The 24,220-nt window shown below is 42.7% G+C and overlaps 1 protein-coding gene across 2 annotated transcripts in view; it reads right to left on the reverse strand.

Moving 5' to 3' along the window:
- The window catches only part of WDHD1 (WD repeat and HMG-box DNA binding protein 1), a 31,039-nt gene that overhangs the window by 3,888 nt on the left and 2,931 nt on the right, over positions 1-24,220 (reverse strand). For both annotated transcript variants that reach the window (XM_071559341.1, XM_071559340.1), the window contains exons 4-21: positions 22,158-22,309; positions 19,507-19,618; positions 18,921-18,971; positions 17,693-17,788; positions 15,183-15,275; positions 14,211-14,317; positions 13,134-13,269; positions 12,787-12,970; positions 12,431-12,621; positions 11,310-11,494; positions 9,961-10,202; positions 9,326-9,463; positions 8,252-8,408; positions 6,178-6,292; positions 4,698-4,829; positions 3,675-3,904; positions 1,431-1,561; positions 724-780 (exon numbers count right to left, since the gene is read on the reverse strand). In XM_071559341.1, coding sequence (XP_071415442.1) covers positions 724-780; positions 1,431-1,561; positions 3,675-3,904; positions 4,698-4,829; positions 6,178-6,292; positions 8,252-8,408; positions 9,326-9,463; positions 9,961-10,202; positions 11,310-11,494; positions 12,431-12,621; positions 12,787-12,970; positions 13,134-13,269; positions 14,211-14,317; positions 15,183-15,275; positions 17,693-17,788; positions 18,921-18,971; positions 19,507-19,618; positions 22,158-22,309 — 2,509 coding nt within the window. The remainder of the gene's footprint in view (positions 1-723; positions 781-1,430; positions 1,562-3,674; positions 3,905-4,697; positions 4,830-6,177; positions 6,293-8,251; positions 8,409-9,325; positions 9,464-9,960; positions 10,203-11,309; positions 11,495-12,430; positions 12,622-12,786; positions 12,971-13,133; positions 13,270-14,210; positions 14,318-15,182; positions 15,276-17,692; positions 17,789-18,920; positions 18,972-19,506; positions 19,619-22,157; positions 22,310-24,220) is intronic.

Below are 24,220 nucleotides of genomic sequence, written 5' to 3' on the forward strand. Positions count from 1 at the left end.
GCAGAGACACACTTTGGTGACCCCTGAAGGTTATGCTACATGTGCTCAGCTATTATTAGTCATCAGAAATGCCACACAGGACCAACAGCTTAAAATACAAATCCAGAGGAAGACCCAGGACTTCCTCCACTCCCAAATCCGTTTCCACTCCTATTATTCTTGCTGGAGGTCACTTGCAGGCTGCTAGAGGTCACATTCTGCCCCTGCCTGCTCAGATTCACAGATCAAGGCAGGGTTATTCCCTCTGCCTTGCAAGTGCAACCAATTAAATGTGCCATTGATTAGTAAAACAGGTCCTTTGTTCACTGCTCTCCTTTTCCCCTTGTCCCAAAGAATGCTGTCATGGCACAGCCAGGCAGACACTGGTGCAGCATTTGGCACAGCCAAGTCAATTAGAGCAGTGGGATGGAACACCATTAGGGAATGGAGACAGGAATAGGGAACCTCTTAAAACTGTGGGAACAACTATCAGTGCAACCAGGCCAGGTTGGATGGGGCTTGGAGCAGCCTGGGACCGTGGGAGGTGTCCCTGCCCATGGAGATGCTGGAACAAGATGGTCTTGAAGGTCCCTCCCAACCCAAACCATTCCATGAAATTACCATTTGATAACACTGTTGTGGACTAAATTTAGGTAGTAAAGGGAGAGAACAGAGGATAAAACCAGGAGCAGATGTTGTGAAGCAAGAAAATTCTCATCCTGGAATAAGTGGAGATTTACTCACCAGACTTTGGAGTCGTCACCTCTGCTGAAGTGACACCTTTGGAGAAAGGATTTGGCCCTTTATAAAAAAAGGAAGGGGTACATATTGAAGTGCAATAAAATGGGATAGTGTAACTTCTCTAACACCAAAATCTCAAACAGATGAGTAAGAATGGGGCTGGGAGCAACCTGGGATAGTGGGAGGTGCCCCTGCCATGGCAGGGGGTGGAACAAGATGAGCTTTAAGGTTCCTTCCAACCCAAACCACTCGAGGAGTTTGTGATTCTATAATTAAAGCAATTCATACTTTAAAGTGTGACTTTTCATTTTCCAACAACACATACACTTTCACAAAACCATCTGTCACCTCTACCTAGATTTAAGCTCTATATTTATTTCCTAAATCTTAAGTTCATTCTTAAAGTGTGCCAGGCAAACTCATCTACCATTCAACCCTTGCAAGGTTTGAGCTGAAACCCAAACAACTGTTTAGGAGGTGACCCAGTCCTTTAGGAATAGAACCAGGCACCAGGAAAAGCTCCCCAAGGGTCCCTGAAATGGTCACTAAGCACAATGAACACACAAGCTGTGACACAGCAGGTGACACACACTGAACTTGTTCTCTGCAGCAACTGCTGGCAGAGTCCAGAATAAGGACTTAATTCCTTGTTAAATCTGTAAAGTTATCCAGGTAACTTCCAGTCTATTCAGAGAACTTATTTTCCTTACTCTGTTTGTGCACTTCTGGAGTTTCTTCTGCTTCCTCAGAGGCATCACTTTCCTCAGCATCTTCCATTTCCTGGTCCTGCTGAGCATTCCTGGCTGGAAGTCGTCTCCACTCCATGGCAGATCTGCTAGAACTGAATGGAAGGAATTCAGCACAAAGGAAGTGGTCACCACACTCAGAAGGAAAACTGGAACAATAGATACCAAGCTCACTCACTTAATTTAGGAACTCAGAACAATAACATTTGGCATTTATGTGCATTATCTCTGGTTAAACTGAGACTATTAAATTAAATAAAGATTAATTAACCACTTCAGAACTTTGTTGCCAGAACACTTTGCCACAGATATAAATGCAAATATTAAAGAACTTCTGAATTCTCCATTTAAACACATATAGGGTAATAACACCAGATTACCTTTCTGCACCAAGGAATTACCACACAGGTGGCAACATGGATATACAATCTCAAACTGCAACTTAGGCAGCAAGTTCTAACAATTATTCTGATTATTCTCTAAATTCCCAGTGTCTTAGGATGTACATTTCTTACATGTCCCTCCTAAACTTTGCCAGTTACTAAAATCTGTAAATACTAAGAAAAATTTGTGTTTGTGATGAATTTTAACCCTCAGAGTGGTTGAAGTTTGAGACATGGCATTTCAGCTTCCACACATGACCCAGAAGAACAAAGAGCATTTAGAAATGAGTTTTGACCACAAAGTTTCACACAGAAGAATAAGGGAAAGGCTACAGATAAGTTCAGGGACTTATCACTTCCTCTTTCTTAAATAAGTCCCAAACTTCATACATAAAATTGCAATGGGATCACTTTGCTTCTGACATAGTGCCATGACATTTTTTCTGCACTGTCAGACTGGTGGTTAAGGACTAATTTCATTATAGTTGTACATCCAGTGGCCAAACAAGAACACAGCTCTTGTGTATGGTCTATATTAGAAATAAAAAATCCCAACCAAGCAAAAAAACCACCCCACCTAAATAACCCAAAAACACCCACAAACCACACCCCAACTTTTGCCTCATTATGCTTCACAAAGCAGATGCAGGTAGGGGAGGAAAGGTAGATAGCACAGATAAGAAAGAAAAAGAATGCAAAGCCAACTTGTAGCATTTTCCATAAATTTGAAGAGCTGGGAATATTAGTTAGGAGAGAGTAAGACTAAATAGCATACACTGGGATAGGGTAATGAAAAAAGGGGAGGACTGAAGAAAGACAGGATTTTAAAATAGATGTGGAATTGAGAGACTGAGGCAAAAAGAGAAAAAAGAATAAGTGGGAGTCAAATAACCAAAGCAGCACAAGGTAGGGAAAGATGGGAAGAAAACAAATTCCAGTCAGAGCAACTCAGCATTGAGCTTGCTTTGCCTCTGCAGTTGTGGAACATGGACATACAGGAAGCCTATACAGGAGTGGGGATAATTCCCTCTGTGTTTGTATCCTGGTATTGAAGACTCTTCACAAGACACCCACAAGATACTCACAAGATACCCACAATACTCATCACAAGATACCCACTCTACTTTACAGGTGGAGCAACACAAACTGTTACTTCCCAACAAACACATCACAAACTACAGTCCGGAGAAGCGAATCACAGAATGGATTGGGTTGGAAAAGACCTCCGAGATCATCAAGTCCAACCCTTGGGCCAACTCCAGTCCCTTTACCAGATCATGGCACTCAGTGCCACGGCCAAGCTCACCTTCAAAACCTCCAGGGATGGGGAATCCACCCCCTCTCTGGGCAGCCCATTCCAATCCCTGAGCACTCTCTGCAAAGAAGTTTTTTCTGATCTCCAATTTCCCCTGGCAGAGCTTGAGCCCATCGTGCCCCCTTGTCCTATTGCTGAGTGCCTGGGAGAAGAGACCAACCTGGCCAGAACTTCCCTTCAGGGAGTTCCAGACAGTGCTGAGGTCACCTCTGAGCCTCCTCTTCTCCAGGCTAAACACCCCCAGCTCCCTCAGCCTCTCCCCACAGCACTTGTGCTCCAGTCCCTTCTCCAACCTTGTTGCTCTTCTCTGGCCCCGCTCCAGCCCCTCAATCTCTTGCCTCAACTGAGGGGCCCAGAACTGAACACAACACTCAAGGTGTGGCCTCCCCAAGGCAGAGTCCAGGGGAAGGGTCACTGCCCTGGGCCTGCTGGCCACACTATCTTTGATACAGGACATTAAAGGAGCAGGAAAAATGCACACAGCCTTTTAGCCACAGAACTTTGGGTTACCCAGCACTCAGGGGCTTTGGGAAAGCCTCCTCCTCCTCCTCCTCCTCCTCCTGGTCCTGCTGTGCTGCTGCCAGCTGGTTGGCTCTCTCCACAGCCAGCTGGCTGAGGCGCTGGGCCAGGGCGATGCGGCGCGAGCGAGAGGCGTATTTGATGGCCAGGGCCACCACGTTGTGTGCCATGAGGTCAGCGAGCTCCACGCACCGGAATTCCCGCTCCAGTTTGCACGAGAGCTGGAAGGGAAGCAGCCTGGGGGGTGATGTGGTTCAGCTACACAAGGATCTAGGAGCAGGATGCCATGGTCTTTGCAGAGTGAATGGATAAACCTCCAACAACCAGGAGAAAAAGCTCTTTTATTCTCCTTCTTCCCCCCAACCCTCTTCATGCTGATAAGCAAGAACAAGATTCACTGCAGCCCATCTCTTACCCATGGTCTGAACTAGCTGGGTTGCCAGATTCCCAATAAGAGGAATCACAGCAACATTTAGAATCATAGAATCATAGAATCAGTTGGGTTAGAAAAGACCTCCGAGATCATCAAGTCCAACCCTTGGTCCAGCTCCAGTCCCTTTACCTTTATCATGGCACTCAGTGCCACGGCCAATCTCAGTTGAAAAACCTCCAGGGATGGGGAATCCACCCCCTCTCTGGGCAGCCCATTCCAATGCCTGAGCACTCTCCCTGGAAAAGAATTTGTTTCTGATCTGCAGCTTCAATTTCCCCTGGCAGAGCTTGAGCCTGTGCTCCCTTGTCCTATTGCTGAGTGCCTGGGAGAAGAGACCAACCCCCACCTGGCCAGAACTTCCCTTCAGGGAGTTCTAGACAGTTATAGACATCAAATCCCATCTACCAATGAATAACAGAATCCCAGAATGGCTTGGGTTGGAAGGGACCTCAAAGCTCATCTTGGGCAGGGACACCTTCACTAGACCAGGTTGCTCCAATCCCCACCCAGCCTGGCCTGGGACACCTCCAGTCTCAGGGGTAAAGTCTCAGGGATTCCTTCCATTATGTATTTGTACTTACAGCAAACAGCTTCATTAAAAGTTCTTGCTGCTCTTTCACTGCCTGATTTTTAGCATTTTCATCACACTCATAGCCATTTTTGGACAGGTAATCCAGGTGGTTGTGAAACACAACAGAACGCCAGTACTGCTCCTGGAAAAGGGAGAGGGTGCATGTTGGAATTCAGAGGGAAAGAAACAGCCCATAACATAATGCCTAACAATTTAAAATGTGTTTTATCAACTCATTCTTGAATGTTCTTTTCCTTTGATAATGAGGGTGAGAGGGAGATAATTCTCTTCTAGGGAGGAAAAAGTAGATGACATTAACAACCATCCACACAAAAACTGATCCAAACAGTTGCCATACAAGTTAAATTCCATTTATACTACAGGTCAGCAGCAGGATGAGACCTACATGTTCACCAATATGCTACCAGGATAGAGAATTTTATGGTTATTTTATCTTACAACTTGCTGTCCCACAGCAAACTGGAAGTATTCCAGAATAACTCAGTAAATGTAGGAGTTTACCTGTGAGACACACAAAAAAAAATATAATTCTGGCTGTTTAGCAAAATGCTGGAATGGCTGTTAGACCAGGCTGTGTTCAAAATAATCACACACTTTATCAAAACCAGTATGTTTTCACCAGCTGTATTGGAATAATTTGTTTCTTTACATATTCCTCAAGCCAAATTAACAGTTTCTGGCATTCTCCTCCCATTATTTTGGGTGGAGGGAGGAATGGAAGAGACACTATCAGATAAAGAACAAAAAGACTTAAACAAATGAAGGAGAATTCATTAAAAAGGACAGTGTGTTTATTATTGAAACTTTTTATCTATACTTCTATTAAAGAGAATAAATTTCAAATAGTGTTGAGCTGTCTCTAAGGCTGAGCTTAGAATTTTGTGTTCATTTCTGTTTTGTGCAGATGAGCATCACAAGCTTGAAATAATTAAACAAACAAAAAGTGAAAAATAAATACAGGTATTTTTCTAGAATTTCTCCACGGGCACATCTTACTTCAACCATCCTCTGCCTTCAGAGAAAATAAGCCAAGTGAGAAGGTCTGTGTTTTCAGAGCAATTATATGAATCTGAGTACTTAGTACATCTCTCCAGAAATTTTTTAATGGCTAAAATATTAAACCCCAAACATTTTCAAGGGGGTCTTGATTGGGATCCCAAAATCTGAAGTCACCACACACTAAAAAAATGAGAAGGTGAGAAAGACTTTACTGGTCAGAAGCAGATTGTGTGTAAATACAACTTTGCATCAGCTCTGGCAGATTTATGTTGTATTCTTGGAGAAACAGTTGTGAACCAAATGATATCAGACAAGCTGCACAAAACACTGAACCCAAATGACCTCCCAGCCCTGTGTCTCACTCAGGGTTTGTCCTCTCTCACGGCAGAGATGATTAATAGGAATCTTATCTAATCCCTGCCATGGGGACACCTGAGAGTGCCAGCTGTGGACTCCACACCATTCCATACCTCCATCTGTCCCTTTTCTGTGGTCACTTGGCAGTAGGGAAGCTGGAAAGGTAAAATTGCCACAGCAGGCCTGGGCAGAGTGGGAGGGAACCGGGATCCTTTGCAGGGAATGCACCTGGACACGGGAAACAAAACACACCTATGGTTGCTTCACATCCAAATCATGTGTCCTAAGAAGCAAGATACCTTAAGAGGATTTGTTCTTAAAAAAGTAGTAATTAAATGACTGGATTGAACATAAGATTGAATCATAAAGGGTTATTTTTATGGCAACCAAGAAAAGATTTCAGAACCAGCACACGCTGCTCTTGTTCTCACTACAAACTCCAAACACACTGATCTTGATCTCTCACAATACATGAGTTAACAGCTACTACAAAGAGTAAAAGCAACTTATTTAAACCAGAAGTCACTGAACAACTGAAGGCATAGACTTTTTGTTTCATTACATTTAAATGAGTGCTTCCTGGCAACAGCCACTCAAGCAAACCATGACTGGGGAGGAGCTGCATTTCCAGCAGCACTGACAAAACCATCTGGTTTTCCAAGCTGCTGTGTCAGAGACTTGAAAAAAAAAGAACAGGAAGCATTAGTGTTCTGGTTATCTCTTAATTAAGGCATGTGGTGTTCCTACAACAGCCCTACTCCCTCCCTTATCTTTATTGTGCTGCTGGCTCTGAGTAAAATGTTCTTTGCAACTCAGAGCAGCACAGTCTTTCTTGGACTAGAAGGAAAAAACTCCTGGTGACAGACTCACAGTTTATCATCTCATCAGTGTGATGCTTCCTGCACATTTTTGGTGAATTTTCTGGAGGCCAACATAATGATTTGGAAGGAGAAACAGGCAGTGAAGTGACATTCACCAGAGATATCAAATTATTTCCCTTATTGCAAAAAAAGCAGAGGATTACAAAGAATGTCACAAAAGTTTAAATACAATGCAGTCTCCCACCAACCTCCACAACTGTGCATGACTAGTGAAGTAAAAGAATCTAAATTTCAGTAAATATGTGAGATAGTGGACTCTGCCCTGGAGGAAAAGGACACAGATTACTGAATAAAAAGGGATACAAATAAAGCTTAGCAACTGAATGTCCAGGATGACAGTAAGAGAAACAGTTATTGAGACACACCAGTATCACATTTTACAAAGAAATTGTTAACTTTCAGCTAAATATTTGGGCAAATTTACATACAAAATTGTTCTTTTTGGCCACAGTTTAAATATTAATATAAAAGTGACAGACAGCTCTGATTTATCTCTACCTGATTTATCTCTGTCTAATGATGTAGATTAGTTCTAGGATTGGATACTTTTCAAAGGCACAAAAGGGGAAAATACAGGGGGGAAAAAATGCAAAAAATCAATAAAAACCCAACTCCACAACCAAACCCCAACCCACCATGACCAGGAGAAGCAGATTCCTGGCAGCAACCACAACTTTTCCACAGGTTTCTTTAGAAAAATGCAGTTTTATGGATGTGTTTCCCTCAGAGGTGTGTGATTTCACATTAAAGTGCACACCCCCCCCTTAGCCAAGGCAAAAAGCCACAATTAGCCTGTTACAAGCTATAAACCCCTGATGAGTTTATTCAAAACCAGTTTAATACTGACTCATCCATGCAGAATTATAATTGGGAACTAACCTTTTGCTGTGCTTATTGACCAGCCACCTCTTTTGCAGTAAAAAGTGCCCTGGGGTTGAAAACCCAAGGCAAATAATGCATTTCATAGAATGACAGAATAGAATCATAGAATGGATTGGGTTGGAAAGACCTCCGAGATCATCAAGTCCAACCCTTGGGCCAACTCCAGTCCCTTTACCAGATCATGGCACTCAGTGCCACGGCCAAGCTCACTTTAAAAACCTCAAGGGATGGGGAATCCACTCCCTCTCTGGGCAGCCCATTCCAATGCCTGAGCACTCTCTCTGCAAAGAATTTCTTTCTGATCTCCAACTTCAATTTGCCCTGGCAGAGCTTGAGCCCATCGTGCCCCCTTGTCCTATTGCTGAGTGCCTGGGAGAAGAGACCAACCCCCACCTGGCTATGATTTCCCTGTGGATTATCTGACCTGAGCTGCTGGGGGTTTTCATGGATGCCAACGACCCAGTAATGGTCAGATTTTCCCTTGCAGTGCTCCCTGGTGTCACACACTGGAATCCAAGTGTTGCCCAGCCCTCGGTTCAGCATCCGTACGATCCCCTCGGAGTCCACGTAGCCAGGGGTGCCTGTTTGGTACAAATGGAAACAGTTTTGGCAGTTTCTGCCACACCAGTGGTGGATACAGCTGGGAAGGGATGGTTTGCACATCCAAAATACATCATTCTCTCTCCCAAACACAGCGCAGCTTAGTCTGGAAAAACCAGTTTCCTTGGAAAGAGGCGCCACCTCCTGTCAGGCAGCACCACTGCTGGTCACCTGAGGAGTTCTCTTTTAAAACACTTTATGAAGAAATCAAATTCATGCTGCTTGGGGGATTCCCAAGCTAGTTTACAATTACTTTTCCTGGTTATCATGAAACCTCCTACCAGGCTACCAACTTTCTTGGGGTCACTATGCTGTACTAATGGAGTTTATTTTCCCTGCTGAGCAGGGAAAGCAATCAGGAGAACAATTCTGGGAATGTCCAAGTGTATTTTATTCCTAGGGGAGAAATAGTAAATATTTCTGATAAATGTCTTGAAAGAACAGAAAAATGGAATTTTGTTTAGTGTTGAGGAGATAGATAATGCAAAGTCCAGGTCACCATTACTGAAAGGGCTTTAAGTAGCCAAATTCCTCCACAGAACCACAGAATGGTTTGGGTTGGAAGGAACCTTAAATCTCATCCATTTCCACCCCCTGCGATGGGCAGGGACATCTCCCACTATCTCAGGTTGCTCCAAGCCCCATCCAGCCTGACCTTGGACACTCCCAGGGATGGGGCAGCCACAGCTTCTCTGGGCAACCTGTGCCAGGGCCTGCCCACCCTCCCAACCAGGAATTCCTTCCCAATATCCCACCTATCCCTGCCCTCTGACAGTGTGAACCCATTCTTCCTTGTCCTGTCACTCCCTGTCCTTGTCCCAAGTCCCTCTCCAGCTTTCCTGCAATTCCCCCAACAGTGTCAGTATTTCTCAGCATCCCTCATGCAGGTATTTCATACCTTCTGCAGAGAATCCAACCCAAACCAAATAGGATTTCCTTGTGAGAGAAAGTGGCTCTCCATGCAGAATTTGTTTTTTCTTCTTTCCCAGCTCCAGCAGCTGTACGCCAAGGCACTGGTCCCCATCAAACCCAGTTCCTGGAAAGAAGTTGTTCAATGACTGAGTTAGAAAACAGCAGAATTGTTTTGTCTCTTGGCTAAATTAGTTTTGAAACAAAAATTAATTCTAAAGCAGGGTTGCCCATGAATACCACAGTCAGACAAGCAACTGTTTGTCATTTTGGACACACCAGCCATGCATAACAACCACCTCTTTAATTTCCTGTGGTAATTCATTCTGGCATATCTGAAACTCAAGTTTAATCTATTAATGTCACTGTTACAAAATTTTCCCCTTCCCCACAGGTTCATCTCAGCTTTCCATTATAAAACACAGGCTTTGCTGTCAGAAGTCCCAGATCTGTGGGTTGTGATGGATGTGCCTGTAAAAGCATCATCCAGAAGAGAAGAAGGAGAAGCATCATCAAGAAAAGAAGAAAACACTTCCTGGTGATAACACACAAATGAACCAGTGTGTGAAGTCAGTAAGAGACAAGGACTGAAAACAATCCTGGTTCAAAAAAGACAGAAATTACCTCTGTGATAAATAATCATCAGCTGCTCTCCATGCCCTGCCATGGACACCACTGGGCCTGGGAGGCTGAAGATCTCTCTCTGAACTCCTCCAACTGTGAACACACGGACTAGAAGGGCACTGGTGGCACAGGCAGCCCAGCCCTGGCCCAGACAGATGGCCTCAATGTCCTCCTCCTTTGGCATATCCACTGTCCACTCCTTGTTGGCATCCCAGGAGCTGAAATGGATGCAGTGGAGCTTGCTGGAGCAGAGACAGAGAGCACACAAATATCCCATCATGAATTAAAATGCAGTATCTGTCAATACACCAACAGGTTACACTTTTATCAGAGACCTGCAATCTGTGATGGAACTACAAATTACAGGTGCTCATTTGCAAAGCTGTTTCTTTTATTATTCAGAAAGTGAAGAGCCAGCTTGACCTTTTAGAGCATCTAAAGCCTAAAGCAGAGACAGTTAAAAGGTCTGAGGGGAGATTTTTTAGATAGAAGCAGGTAAATGTCCTGCTTAATTAACATTTGTAAGAGCTGAAGGTGCTTGGCACCCCCAAATATCAGCCCTCATTACAAATCTGTCTTATTATCTGCCTCTCAAAGGGAAAAAAATTTAAAACTTCAGTTCTGGCACTTTATTAATTGAAAACTGCCTGTGACCAATCCACAGACACTGTGTCTTTTGAGGTATTTCCCATTTTCCTCAAGAAAAAAACATGACACTTTCACAATCAGACAACCAACACGTAAAAATAATACTTTTAAAGGTAAAGGGTGCTTTTCAACTTATCACAGGGGTCTGTGTGTGTGCAAATGAGCATAAAGTTCTTTCTTCAAAACATTTCCACAGAAATCAGCAATAAAATATTGTGGCAATTGTTCTTAAGTGCAAGATCAGAGTTTAGTTGGCCCAGCTGCTTAAATCTTTCTGTGGTTTTCATAAACTTGTGTTCTTCACACTTAAATTCTTTGGGTATCTCCTTAGCAACAGTGTGCAAAGAAACAGCTGAACCCTCATGATTGATCTTTGATCTGAGCAGACTGAAAAGCTATTGTTCATGTTTACAGTGCCCTTTGAGCCTGCAATGCGGGAAGTTTCCAGTGTATATGTATTTGAAAAAGGGATTTAAAAGAAATCCTCAGGAAACAAATTACATTTTTCAATACTCTTGAAAAGCCTCCAAGTAGGTGGATGTGAAAATCCTCCTCAAGAGTGGCCCCACAAATAAAAAGCATCATCAAAAGCCTAAAAGCTCAAAAAAGGCACGGAAGCTGAAAAATAAAAGCTGAAATATCTGAAACAAGTTAAATGCAGCTCCACGTCATGGGGTTTGCAGAGCAAGGCCAGGACTTACCTTGCAAGTTCCTCTGTGCTCTCACAGGCCAGCAAAATGGCTTCAGTGGAGAGGTCAGCCATGGTGTGGTTCAGAGAGTTGGGCAGGTGTGTCGCGTGGTGCACGGAGGTGTCGTGGAATTCCACGTCGATGGCGTTGTCCTGCTCGTCGTTGTAGCACCGAACGATGCCAATGGAATTCCAGACCTGGGAAAAAGAGCCACACCCCCCCCAAAAATCCATCAAATCAGGCACACTGGGGTGAATCAGCCTGCCCTAACTTTGTTCTCTGAGTGGGTAGGAGGCTGGAGGAAGAGTGAAGACTTGTGTGATCAGGACTTGTGGTTCCTAAAATGGCTGAATTAGAATCATAGAATGGATTGGGTTGGAAAAGACCTCCGAGATCATCAAGTCCAACCCTTGGTCCAACTCCAGTCCATTTACCAGATCATGGCACTCAGTGCCACGGCCAATCTCACCTTAAAAACCTCCAGGGATGGGGAATCCACCCCGTCTCTGGGCAGCCCATTCCAATGCCTGAGCACTCTCTCTGCAAAGAAGTTTTTTCTGCTCTCCAACTTCAAGTTCCCCTGGCAGAGCTTGAGCCCATCGTGCCCCCTTGTCCTATTGCTGAGTGCCTGGGAGAAGAGACCAATCCCCACCTGGCCAGAACTTCCCTTCAGGCAGTCATATTAGGCAGAAATTAGTTCCATCCTCATGGCTTAGCCACATTTCTCCTTGCAAAATTAACTGTGAGGAACTTGCAGTTGGAAAGAAACAGTGGGTGAGTAGCACACAAGTCTTCACAGCACAAAAATATCCACAATTCTGACTGAAAAAGAACTCTAAAGCAGATCTGATAGAATTCAGTAACACAAGTACAAAGTGGATAGCTTGTTTTTGGACTCAGAGGTTTTTTCCAACCTAATTGATTGTATGATTTTGTATTTATTTCAAATGTAAATCAAAACATTATGGAGTCTTTGCATTAACACAAAGCTGCTTTGCATTATTTAGCTTCACACTATGAAGTATTAAAAAAAAAGCTAAAATCTTGGATAAGATTAGATTAAAACACAGTAAGAACTGGGCAATATTCAATGTAAAGGAAGCAACTAAGCCTTTATAAGCACAGAGATTTACCATGAATCGATGCATGAGATGTGCAGGAGTGGAGCCAGACTGGAAGGGCTTTTGCCTGGGGGTTGGCATTGGCCCATCATAGAAATGCTGCTGTGCAGATGGTGGTGGCAGAGCTGAAAAGCCACCAGCCTGATCCTCACCATCATCCTCCTTTTCAAGAAGGCTGGAACTAGCTTTTATCAACCCAATATCTGTAAGTTAAAACAAAAAATCACATTTTACACACGGTATTACCACAGAATTTGGGCGAAAAAATTTCAAAGTCAAGATTTCTCTGGAAAAATAAAGCAGAGGATGGTAAAAGATCACCCCAATAACAGCACTGAAGAGCTCTGGAAAATGAGTTCATTCTGTACCTAGAGAGTTCTCATCATCATCAAGTATTGCCCGTCTCAGATGACCTGAAGTTGGCACCAGGTCACCATCATCATCCTCATGGGCTCCAGCCCTCGGGGAGGACTGAGGTTCCACATCTCCATCGAAATAGTCGTCGTCACCATCAAAGAGGTCGTTGTAGTCCTTGGCCACTGCACTGGCACCCTGAAACCAGATTAATGAGCATCACAACACTCCCTTTGGGCATGGAATTCAAGAAATTCATTAACACAGAGAAAGGGAACTTGCAGCACACAAAACTGAGCGTTCAATATAACTTACAACCTAAATGATGGTGTTAAATTAAGAACTAATTGGTACTGAGCACCTTGTCATTTGGCTTGTCTGTGACCCCAACGTCTTCCAACAGCCCCAGATTTCCCTCAGTGTCTGTGTAGGCAATTTGTTTGTATTTAGGGTGCCAGGCCAGCCCACAAATTGAGTAGCTTTTCTCATGCTTCATCCTAAAAAGAAGACAAAAATAATGGATTTTCAGTGAGCTTCTCAGGGCAGAACCTCTGCCCTACCCTGAGAGTTACTGCAAAAACTGGTGATATTTACCAGTAAAAGAAAGTGATGTTACACATAATAAAATAATTATTAGGTCACCTTCAGAATAAATAGCTGCCACAAAAAATGGAGCAAGTCTTCCTTTTCTATGAAGGAAATCAGTTAAGCTTTAAAAATCAAACAGAATCATATTCTTAAGAGAAGAGTTTCCTGATACAAAGTAATTCCCCAGCAGTCCTGTGTTCCAGAACCATCCAGTTATAAAAAGAACATCAGATGTTTCTGTTACACTAAACTGATGAGTTAATCCTCTATCTTTTCCATCCTTTATCCTCACAAAAATCATTATTTACATAATCTGTCTTTAATTCTCACCATAGGCATTACAATAACAATCATGTTTTTTACCCAAATATTCAGACGATCATCTTTTCTCATCTTCTCTACCTCACTTAATCATATCTTTTTAATTTCTTTTTTCATTTTTTGAAAGAGAGATGCTTTAACTAACCCAGAAAAGGTGCAATTTGCCAGTCTGTCCTTTTTTTGCCTACTGAGGATGGCTGACTGACCCACCTGCCTTGAGAAAATGCACCTTAGTGCCAATGAGCTCAGGATTTGTGATGGGAAGAAATTTGGTTTCCATCAAAACTCTCTTTTAACCAACAATTAAATCAAAAAGTAATAAAAGCCATTTGCACACAGGAAGCCAGACTGTGGAATTGGAACAAAATCCACATTCCTGCCCCTTTCCCTGAGCTGCCTGTAAATCTTATTAAAGTTTTTCAAGAGTCAGAGTTCTGCATTTGCACAAAAAAGTCTGGCAGAAAAGACAACAAAACTCTTTTTCAAGAAAAAGGATGTTCTTGGGGGTTTATGGAAGAACACTGAATACCTCTCTATGCACTCCTGGGTTTCCACATTCCACACCACTATATTCCCATCCACACTTCCAGCTGCCAAGCACTGCCCACGAGGAGACCAGGCCACAACATTCAGGGGCTAAGGGAAAAATGGAACAAACAGGAATAAAAAAATCACCAGTGCATGCACAGCATTCCTCTTCTGGAGCTTAAAGCAGACAGATATTCTGGAATAAAAAAACTGATAATAATCATCTTTACCAAATCATATCCAGCACCTGTTACTGGGCTTGGGTAATTCCTTTTCTTTTAAAATTATTACAGAAACAGTTTCTTAAAAAAACACCCAACATTTTTTAAAGATAGCACACCTATTTTTGTTTTAGAATATCCACCTTTGTCATTAAACACTGCCATGAAGTAAAAAAACCCCAATTCCAGACATGTAGACAGAAACAGAGTGTATTTTGCAAACTCAGCACTAAGTGTAGCTTTGTTTAATTTGTACTTAATACAGTTCCACAAACTGAAATCCAGGACTGTGTTCTGTATAATAACACTAGAAAAGTGGTCCTCTTTAACCCAAATACTTCCAAGCATATAATGAGGCCAAGAGAAAGAAGATCGCAGAGTCAGGGCTCCTAAATTTCAGCTTAATAAAACATAAAGTGAACAACTGATATCTCTGTTCTGTATAGAAATAATACTCTTGACATTTTTCCTAAAAAGCTCTGGTTTTGGAGAAATTTGTGAAAACAGATGTTCTTCAGGTGCAGTTGGTGACTCTCCAGGAGACTTTGGAGAGCTGGTGGGTTACTGGGAGAGGGGAATAAAATCATTTAGTATTTCTGCCCTGTTTTCCAACAGGATTAAACAGAAAATGTGAAAAACCATTACCAAGAGAAGTGGGTCAGGCAGGGAGAGGTACAGTCCAGAAGATAATTTCCAGCAGAATAACATTTAAATCATGGAATATTCAACAAGAGCCTGGTTTATGTACCCACCTGGGTGATGGAGGCATCACAGAGCTCCAACTGACTATCCCAGTTTTCTCTTGTGTACAGTTTAACAACTTTATCTACAGGAACTGCCAGAAACTGCTCAAAGGAAAAAAATATCAGAGAATTTAGAACAAGTTACCTGTCAAAGAGAACATTCAAACAGCACAGCTCCTTCACTCAGAAGCCTCACAGATGTGTCTGCCTCAGTGTTTAACAGCTCTCCAACATCCCAGCAATGCCAACTGAGAGAGAAAACTGAAGTAATTTAAATTACAAGGTTCTTTAATGCTTTGCACATGTAACAGAGCAAAACATGTCTGTTTTTACTTTAATCTTCATTTCCTTCTGGCAGAAAACTGCACCATAAGGTTAGAAGTTCTCATTTATCAAGCAGCTGACACACACACACAGAGTTTTCAATGCTCTGAGCACAAGGATTACGTTATTCTTTTCCCTCCCTCCCTCCCCAAAGTCCTTTTGATCAGGTTACAATTTCTCAATAAATCTTATTTGAATAGCTGACTCCTGAAACAGCTTGTTTCATCTCCCACAGCACTACATAAATGTTACTGGCTGTTTATTTCTTTAGGATTTATTTTTGTTAGGATTCTAACAACTTGCTTTGTGAGAGAAGCAAGGCAACCACTTGCATTGCATAAACTTGTCTGTGGGAAGAATTGGGCCAGAAATTGAAAATATTTGTTTTTATGGAAACAATTTGTACTGCAGGGGACATTTGCACTTCCATGGGAAACTTATATCATAGCAGTCAGGTGTTTTGAAGAATCATAGAATTGTAGAATGGATTGGGTTGGAAAAGACCTCCGAGATCATCAAGTCCAACCCTTGGGCCAACTCCAGTCCCTTTACCAGATCATGGCACTCAGTGCCACGGCCAAGCTCACCTTAAAAACCTCCAGGGATGGGGAATCCTCCCCCTCTCTGGGCAGCCCATTCCAATGCCTGAGCACTCTCTCTGCAAAGAATTTTTTTCTGCTCTCCAACTTCAATTTCCCCTGGCAGAGCTTGAGCCCATCGTGCCCCCTTGTCCTATTGCTGAGTGCCTGGGAGAAGAGACCAATCCCCACCTGGCCAGAACTTCCCTTCAGGTAGTTATAGAGAGTGATCATGGAATCATTTGGGTGGGAAAAGCCCTCTAAGATCAAGCCCAACCATTAACCCAAGACTGCCAAGGCCACCACTAATCCCTGTCTCCAAGTGCCACATCCACAGGGCTTTTGAACCCCTCCAGGGCTGGGGACTCCACCACTGCCCTGAGCAGCTCTGCCAGTGCTGACAACCCTTTCCATAAAGAAATTTTCCCTAATATCCAGCCTAAACCTACCCTGGCACAACCAGAGGCCGTTTCCTCCTGCCCTGACACTGTTACTTGGGAGAAGGGCCCGACCCCCACCTGGCTCCAAGCTCCTTTATTTTGTTCTTGGGGTGAAAAGAAAGGGAACAACTTACTAAGGAAATAATTACAGAGCAAATCCCTGATAGGGAAAATTTACTTCCAGCAGAGAAAGCCTGAGCTCCTTTGATGTTCTGTTGTGAGCAATTTGATCACTTCCCTCGTGTCCAATGTTCCTTCCCATTCAGCATGACGTGGCTGTTCAGTGCTGGTTTGGGCTGACAGCTGGGCCACTGCCAAGCACAGCCTGCAGCTTAAACCAGGAACCATTCCCAGCTTTTGCTTTCTCCTAAAACGGAACTTCACCCCAAATATTTCCCTTGCTCCCAGGAGGTGCAATTTGGGCTTGCAGGTGGAAAGGGACCTGGGGGTTTGGATTGATAGGAGGCTGAACATGAGCCAACAGTGTGCCCAGGTGGCCAAGAAGGCCAATGGGATCCTGGCCTGGATCAAAACTAGCGTGGCCAGCAGGCCCAGGGCAGTGACCCTTCCCCTGGACTCTGCCTTGGGGAGGCCACACCTTGAGTGTTGTGTTCAGTTCTGGGCCTCTCAGTTCAGGAAAGGGATTGAGGGGCTGGAGCGGGGCCAGAGAAGAGCAACGAGGCTGGAGAAGGGACTGGAGCACAAGTGCTGTGGGGAGAGGCTGAGGGAGCTGGGGGTGTTTAGCCTGGAGAAGAGGAGGCTCAGAGGTGACCTCAGCACTGTCTAGAACTCCCTGAAGGGAAGTTCTGGCCAGGTGGGGGTTGGTCTCTTCTCCCAGGCACTCAGCAATAGGACAAGGGGGCACGATGGGCTCAAGCTCTGCCAGGGGAAATTGAAGTTGGAGAGCAGAAAAAACTTCTTTGCAGAGAGAGTGCTCAGGCATTGGAATGGGCTGCCCAGAGAGGGGGTGGACTCCCTATCCCTGGAGGTTTTTAAGGTGAGATTGGCCATGGCACTGAGTGCCATGATCTGGTAAAGGGACTGGAGTGGGACACCAAGGGTTGGACTTGATGATCTCGGAGGTCTTTTCCAAGCCAATTGATTCTGTGATTCTGTGAATTCTGCTGTTGGACTTGGAGAGAAAAGAAGATTAAGAAGTGATAAAACAATGACTCACCTTCCCAGAGCCAGGTTGCCAGCCAAGCCTGCAGATTGATTTAGCATTTATCACATCATTACACTTCTGCAGCAGCTGCCAGCTTGTTGTGCATGTCTGAAAACAAAATATTAAAAAAGCTTTCTAGCTTTAATGCATTGTACAAATTAATAAAGGAAGAGTGCGGGGAAAAAAACAAAAGAAAAAAGACATAATTTTTGAAACTTGAAATAATCTCCTTCATCCAAATACAATGGTACATACTGCCTTAAAAATACTTTGTGAATGTAGCCCTGAAACTATTTTAATGACAATAAAACTACTTGTAACAGAAATAAAATCACAGGACATGTATTTTTAATGAAGTACATAACAAATGAGCTCAACTATTTTTAGGTTACAGAGAAATGTGGCCAAAAAGCATTTGTCAAACCCAGACCAAGTGCAGTGAGGTGACACACAGCAGCATAAAGATATACAAATATAAATAATGAATGGCTGTGATGTCAAATCACAGCACAGGTTCCTACATCAGACTGCCACAATCCCAGAACACTCTCACTGTCATTTCCCCAAAAGGCACCCACTGTCAGCCTGGAACACGAGATTTCACACCAGAATTCTGCTTTTGTCTTAAAAAAGTAGCAATTCCCAAGTATAGGGGGGTGTATTTTCAACTTTACTTACAGGAATAATTCCACATGGATTCTTATTCCAGTCCATGGCATTTAGCAAAACTAATCCCATATCCATGGGCAGAATTGCCTTATTAAAGCCTTCACCTGAAACCCTCTATTTCCTTAGAGTTCCAAGAGCAGAGGCTGAATCTGTTAATTAGAATTTAAAGTTTCTTTATTAGGATAAAAATTCTTCCTTAATCTCAAAGGCAACAAGCTGAAATTCCAAAATGAGGGATCTGATGGCAGTTGATGTCTTTACACAGAAATGTTATTTTTGAACGTGCCAAGGACAAAATACACCAAGTTGGCCAATTAGGAAAGATGAACAGAAGACATCAGGGATTTCACAGACTGGAAGAACAATCCACAGCTACCCAGGCAACATTTCATAATCAGGCTTTGGAATTTCTCCCAGAAGGAGATAAAAGTATCCTGTGAAGTGTAGTCAGAATCCTTCCCCAAACAGAAAATCCTATTCCAGGAGGGTTATTTCAGTCCAGCCCTTCTTGCTGTCTGTGAAATCCTGGAATTCTTAGGAAATATTTCACATGGAAAGGCAGGACTTTTACCTGATCTTCAGTTTTCCAGACTCTGACAGAACCATCACAGCTCGCTGATGCCTGGGCAAGAGAATTGTGTAAACAAATTAATAATTAACGACACAGGGAAATTAATGCTACAAAATGGAAAAATCCCCACAGCCAAGGCTACAAACATATGATATACAGGCAGTTTTAAGAAGAAATCCTCCCTGTTTAAACCATTTTAAGACTTAAAACTTTCTAATACTGTCATCATGATAATTGTGCTCAACTTTAAGCTGTTGTAACTGCAAACCCTCGTGCTTCAAGTGAGTTGCTTATTTACAAAAGAGGCTCAAAATAAATATTAAAATTTCTTTAGTGAGCCATCTTTTCACCTTTAAAATCAGACCAGAATTAAATTCCAAAAGAACAAGACCTAGAATTAAGACTGAGCTATCCTGTGAGGCAACAAGTTGTGACCCACTCCACCATCAGCAAGGTCGGCTGAAAAGTCGTCTCGTGTCCCCAGTCACTGAGTGATTTGTTGGTAAAACCCACAATTTTAGTTTTTAATTTCCCCCCAGGGGAAATGAGATTCAAAGCAGAAAGTAAAGAAGAAAGTCTTTTTTACCAGGTAAACTTCCTTGGGGTCAAAAGCCAGGCTGAGAACAGGAGCCTCGTGTCCTCGGAAGGTTTTCTGCTTGCTGCTGTCAGTCACCTCCACAACTTTGATCATGAAGTCACTGTAGATCACAAGGACACAGACATGAGAGTGTTAACATTGGTATTAACAAACTATGTGTTTATAGCAATAAGAATTGGATACTAAAACCTTCTGGGGAAGTTACAGCTCTCAACACTATGATATAATGGAAAATGAGAATCTTACTGTATCAGGAGTAAAGCCAGACTATTTTTATCAGAAAATCATTTTTGTTCATGTCAAAGTTCATAAAATATGGTTGTCCTCTGAAGAATATTCTGGACACACAGATCATATCCCTGTTTAACATAATATTCTGTGACCTCATGAGAACCTCTGCTCAGATACCACTGATGGCTTGACAAGAACTATCTGCTGAATGGGATCAATATTCACTACTGGAATTATTCGGTCAAATTTAAAAAAAAAAATGATAAAGCAAGAAGTTTATTTTTGTGACATTTTAACAGGATTTTTAAGATCACTTAGTGTATCAGATACATTAATGGCATTCTGACAACTTTATTCCCTCCTCCAAAATTATAGCCATTAACTCAAAATACCAATCCTAACTCCTGTGACAAAATTCCAGTACCACTCCCTCTCCTACTTCATTGCAACACCCTCAAGGAGAAGTTTCATTTTAGGATCTAATTCTATGGGGTTAACCATTACTTTTGACTCTTGTCAAGGACTTCATGTGAACTTTGGCAACCAGTTGGATGCTAAACTTATATAAAACTGAAGTTTGCAGACTCCATGTGAAAATGGAGAAATCTGGGACATTCCCTCACTCCATGGCTGTCACCTTCTCCTTCAGTATATCATCCAAGACCTCACTGACGGGTGGCCCCACAGTCTTAGGAGCTCTTTTTCCTAAAAATGTGAGAGCTGCAGAAACCCTGGGGCTTTGCAGAAGTTTTAGAAGCAGCAAAGAGCTTGCTGTCTGCCTAATCTCTCTAATCAAAGCGAGATCCTGAGGCAGAGCTGTTTGCTCAGAAACAAGCCCTGGCCAAGGGCCCAAGCCCATGATCCCTGTCAGATTTGGAGATTAGGATTGTTGCTGCCCAGCCTGCCAGCTTTGGTGGAGCTGCTGTGTCTGTTCCACAGCTGCCAGAGCTCCCAGTCCATCCACATTGTTCTCTGGTTCAGTTCACACTTGGAGGAGCCAAGGGAGCAGATACAACACTCTGCCATCTCCTGGAGGACAAATTCCAGAAGAGAGAGGCAAGCAGACAGCATGGCTTGGCTGTGGCTGCCCAAAGAGTTCCCCACATCTAATTAAGAATCACCAGAGCCTTAAATACATGGAAAAAATAAACAAACCCCACTGCCTGCTAACTATTTTGCCACCTCTGTTAAAGGATTAGAGTATATTGTGTAAAAGCCCTAAGAAAAGAACTAAACCACACATTAAATTCCCCTCAGGCAAGTCTTTCAACTGTCATCTGTTATCATTTGGCAGATTGGTGATATTTATGCCAGAGAATGACTCAAAGCCCTCATACAAATCAGAACTAATCCAACTTTTACATGTGTGCATAGAAGTGCAGCACCACAACCCTGAGCAGCCAGGACATCATCCTGACCCTCTGCTCACAGTGACAAAACGAGATCCATGTGGGTGAGCACTTCCACACTCAGAGCTGAAAACACTCAAGTCTACCACAGGAAGAAGAATTATTTCACACCAGATTTCTATTTAAAACCATTTGGTGGATCAAATGTCCCTCAGAGCAGTTTCCTAAACTCTTTTCCATTCCTTTCTCCCCCTCCACCCACAGAAGGCATTTTCCAATACTTTAAAGCCCTCAGAGGTTTGAGGATTAATGATCTCATTGGTAAAAAAATCAGCATATGAGGAAGTTGGCAGATTGTGGACAGCAGCAATGCTTTCCTTTGCCCACATTACCTGGATGCAGCAGCAATGCTTTCCCTGGATCCAGCAGCAATGCTCTCCCTTGCCCAGATTCCCTGGATTCAGCAGCAATGCTTTCCCTGGATCCAGCAGCAATGCTCTCCCTGGCCCAGATTCCCTGGATCCAGCAGCAATGCTCTCCCTGGTCCAGATTCCCTGGATCCAGCAGCAATGCTCTCCCTGGATCCAGCAGCAATGCTCTCCCTGGATCCAGATTCCCTGGATCCAGCAGCAATGCTTTCCCTGGATCCAGCAGTAATGCTCTCCCTGGCCCAGATTCCCTGGATCCAGCAGCAATGCTCTCCCTGGATGCAGCAGCAATGCTCTCCCTGGCCCAGATTCCCTGGATCCAGCAGCAATGCTCTCCCTGGATCCAGATTCCCTGGATCCAGCAGCAATGCTCTCCCTGGATCCAGATTCCCTGGATCCAGCAGCAATGCTCTCCCTGGATCCAGATTCCCTGGATCCAGCAGCAATGCTCTCCCTGGATCCAGATTCCCTGGATCCAGCAGCAATGCTCTCCCTGGATCCAGCAGCAATGCTCTCCCTGGCCCAGATTCCCTGGATCCAGCAGCAATGCTCTCCCTGGATCCAGCAGCAATGCTCTCCCTGGCCCAGATTCCCTGGATCCAGCAGCAATGCTCTCCCTGGCCCACATTACCTGGATCCAGCAGCAACTTTGGTGCCATCCCTGTTGAAGGTGACGTGGTTGGCAGGTGTGGTGAAGCGGGTGAGGATCCCATCAGGAGCTCCTTCAGGGAATGTGTGGATCTGAACAGTGTTGTTGGAGACTGCTGTGATCAGCCTGCCATTCTGAAAACAGAATTCATCATAAAATTCTAGTTAAAGCATATTTATGTCCATGGAGCAAAGAAAAAAAAACTTTTTAAAATTACTCTGATGCTCCAAATATTTGGGCAGATTAACTTCATTAGCTCCAAAAGGGCCTGACAGTAACAGTAGTAGGAAAAATACTCTTTTAACTTTTATTCTTCCCTAAAAAGTACAGACAGGCACAGTAATTTTAGTACTTTATCCATTTAACCACATCCTATTTAGATTCATCTGCTGCAGTATCAGGAGAGGGCACCCTTGGACTGGAATTCTCAGTGAAAAGCCACAAGGGAAAGATGAGAAGTTCATGAACTCAGTTCTTTGCAGAAAACTGAAGGCAGATGTTTACTAAAAATGAGTCCAGATTTTTTTAAAAAGCAACACAAAAGAAATAATTATCCCATACTTGGAAAATAATATTTCTTCTTCAAGTGACAATACTCCTTAGCTGTACATAGCAGTAAAAATTTGAAATATATATATAAAAAATTACTTATTTCTTTTTTGTGTGTTGTAGGGGAGTTAATATTGTTGTTGGGGTCTTTTTGAAGTTGCCTAAAGTTATAGTAAAAATCCTGAAGGTCAGGAAAGCAGCAGACAGTAGTGAAAAACCCAACTAAATAAGAGATGAGGTTTACTCTTTATATTAGATCAACATCTCAGACCAGTCCCTGACATTTCATTAATGAAGACTCATTTTTGAAATAAGATTTCCTGACGTTTAAGTCTCTTGTGTTTAAAAATAAAAAAATCCTACAAAACTATAAGCACTTTTTTTTTTCAAATTTTCCCACTAATAATAAGCCCAGGATTTTTCCTTATCTATTCTTTCATAGTTCTGATAGTTTAATATTTCTGATTTGCTAAGAGAACTCACTGTAGTCACCTCACCTGGTTTGTGAAAGGATAAGAAATGTGATGGAAATCAACAACAAAATACCCTAAAAATCAGTGATGAAAACAGATTATGCAAGTATGGAGGAACAGATATAAGAGTTATGTTAAAAGGGATATAAGAAAGAGGTTTCACTTAAAGCAGTAGTTCTGAATAAGGTTTCAAATGATAATTCTTAAAATGTAATAAATATATGACAATACTCATTTATTTCCTCTCTCATACACCTGTCCAAAATCACAAGTAGTTGAAAAACTATTTTAAAGTTTTCCTTTATGACTGCCAAGTTAATTAGACAAGAACTTCTGGAATTCCTGCCTTCTTCTAAAATTGGCACAAAGACAATATTTTAGACCTGCTGTTATTAATGTTATACAACAATAATTGGACATAAAGGAAATACTGTGAGAATTCACCTGAACATGCACAGAAAAAATAATTATTTTCAATTATATGAATTCCCTTCTGACTTTGGGGACAGTGTGTCAAGAGGCATCTTTGGGCCAAACAACAATTTTGAGAGTGAAATATCAACCAATTATATAAAAAAAAGTGCTACCAAAGCATTACTCAACACTCACTTTGTGAAAGCAATTTTTGATTAATACAGATGAATTCCTTGGACCTTAACACGGGCCCACACAAAACAACCCCTTGGCTTTTTTCCTGATATTTGATGATCACATCTTGTGCTGGGAAACTTCCTGCAACTCACGCTGTGAGAAAACCCTGAAACAGCCTAAAGAGTTCACTGCATAATTAGCCTGATCTGCTGGGTTTGTTACTCAGAAGGAGATCAAAGCCAGAAATAAGTACAAGTGAGAGGGAAGGAAGAGGAAGGGAAAAAAAAACCACAAAAGTTTAGGAATACAGGAATAATTCCTATATATAAGGAATATATACAGCATATATATCAAGGAATAATATATATTAAGGAATATAATATAAAAGGAAGGAATAATTCCTCTACAACTGTGTATGGGGCACAGTGAATT

The sequence above is a fragment of the Pithys albifrons genome, chromosome 6 (assembly GCF_047495875.1).
Source record: "Pithys albifrons albifrons isolate INPA30051 chromosome 6, PitAlb_v1, whole genome shotgun sequence".
Classification (NCBI taxonomy): Eukaryota; Metazoa; Chordata; class Aves; order Passeriformes; family Thamnophilidae; genus Pithys; species Pithys albifrons.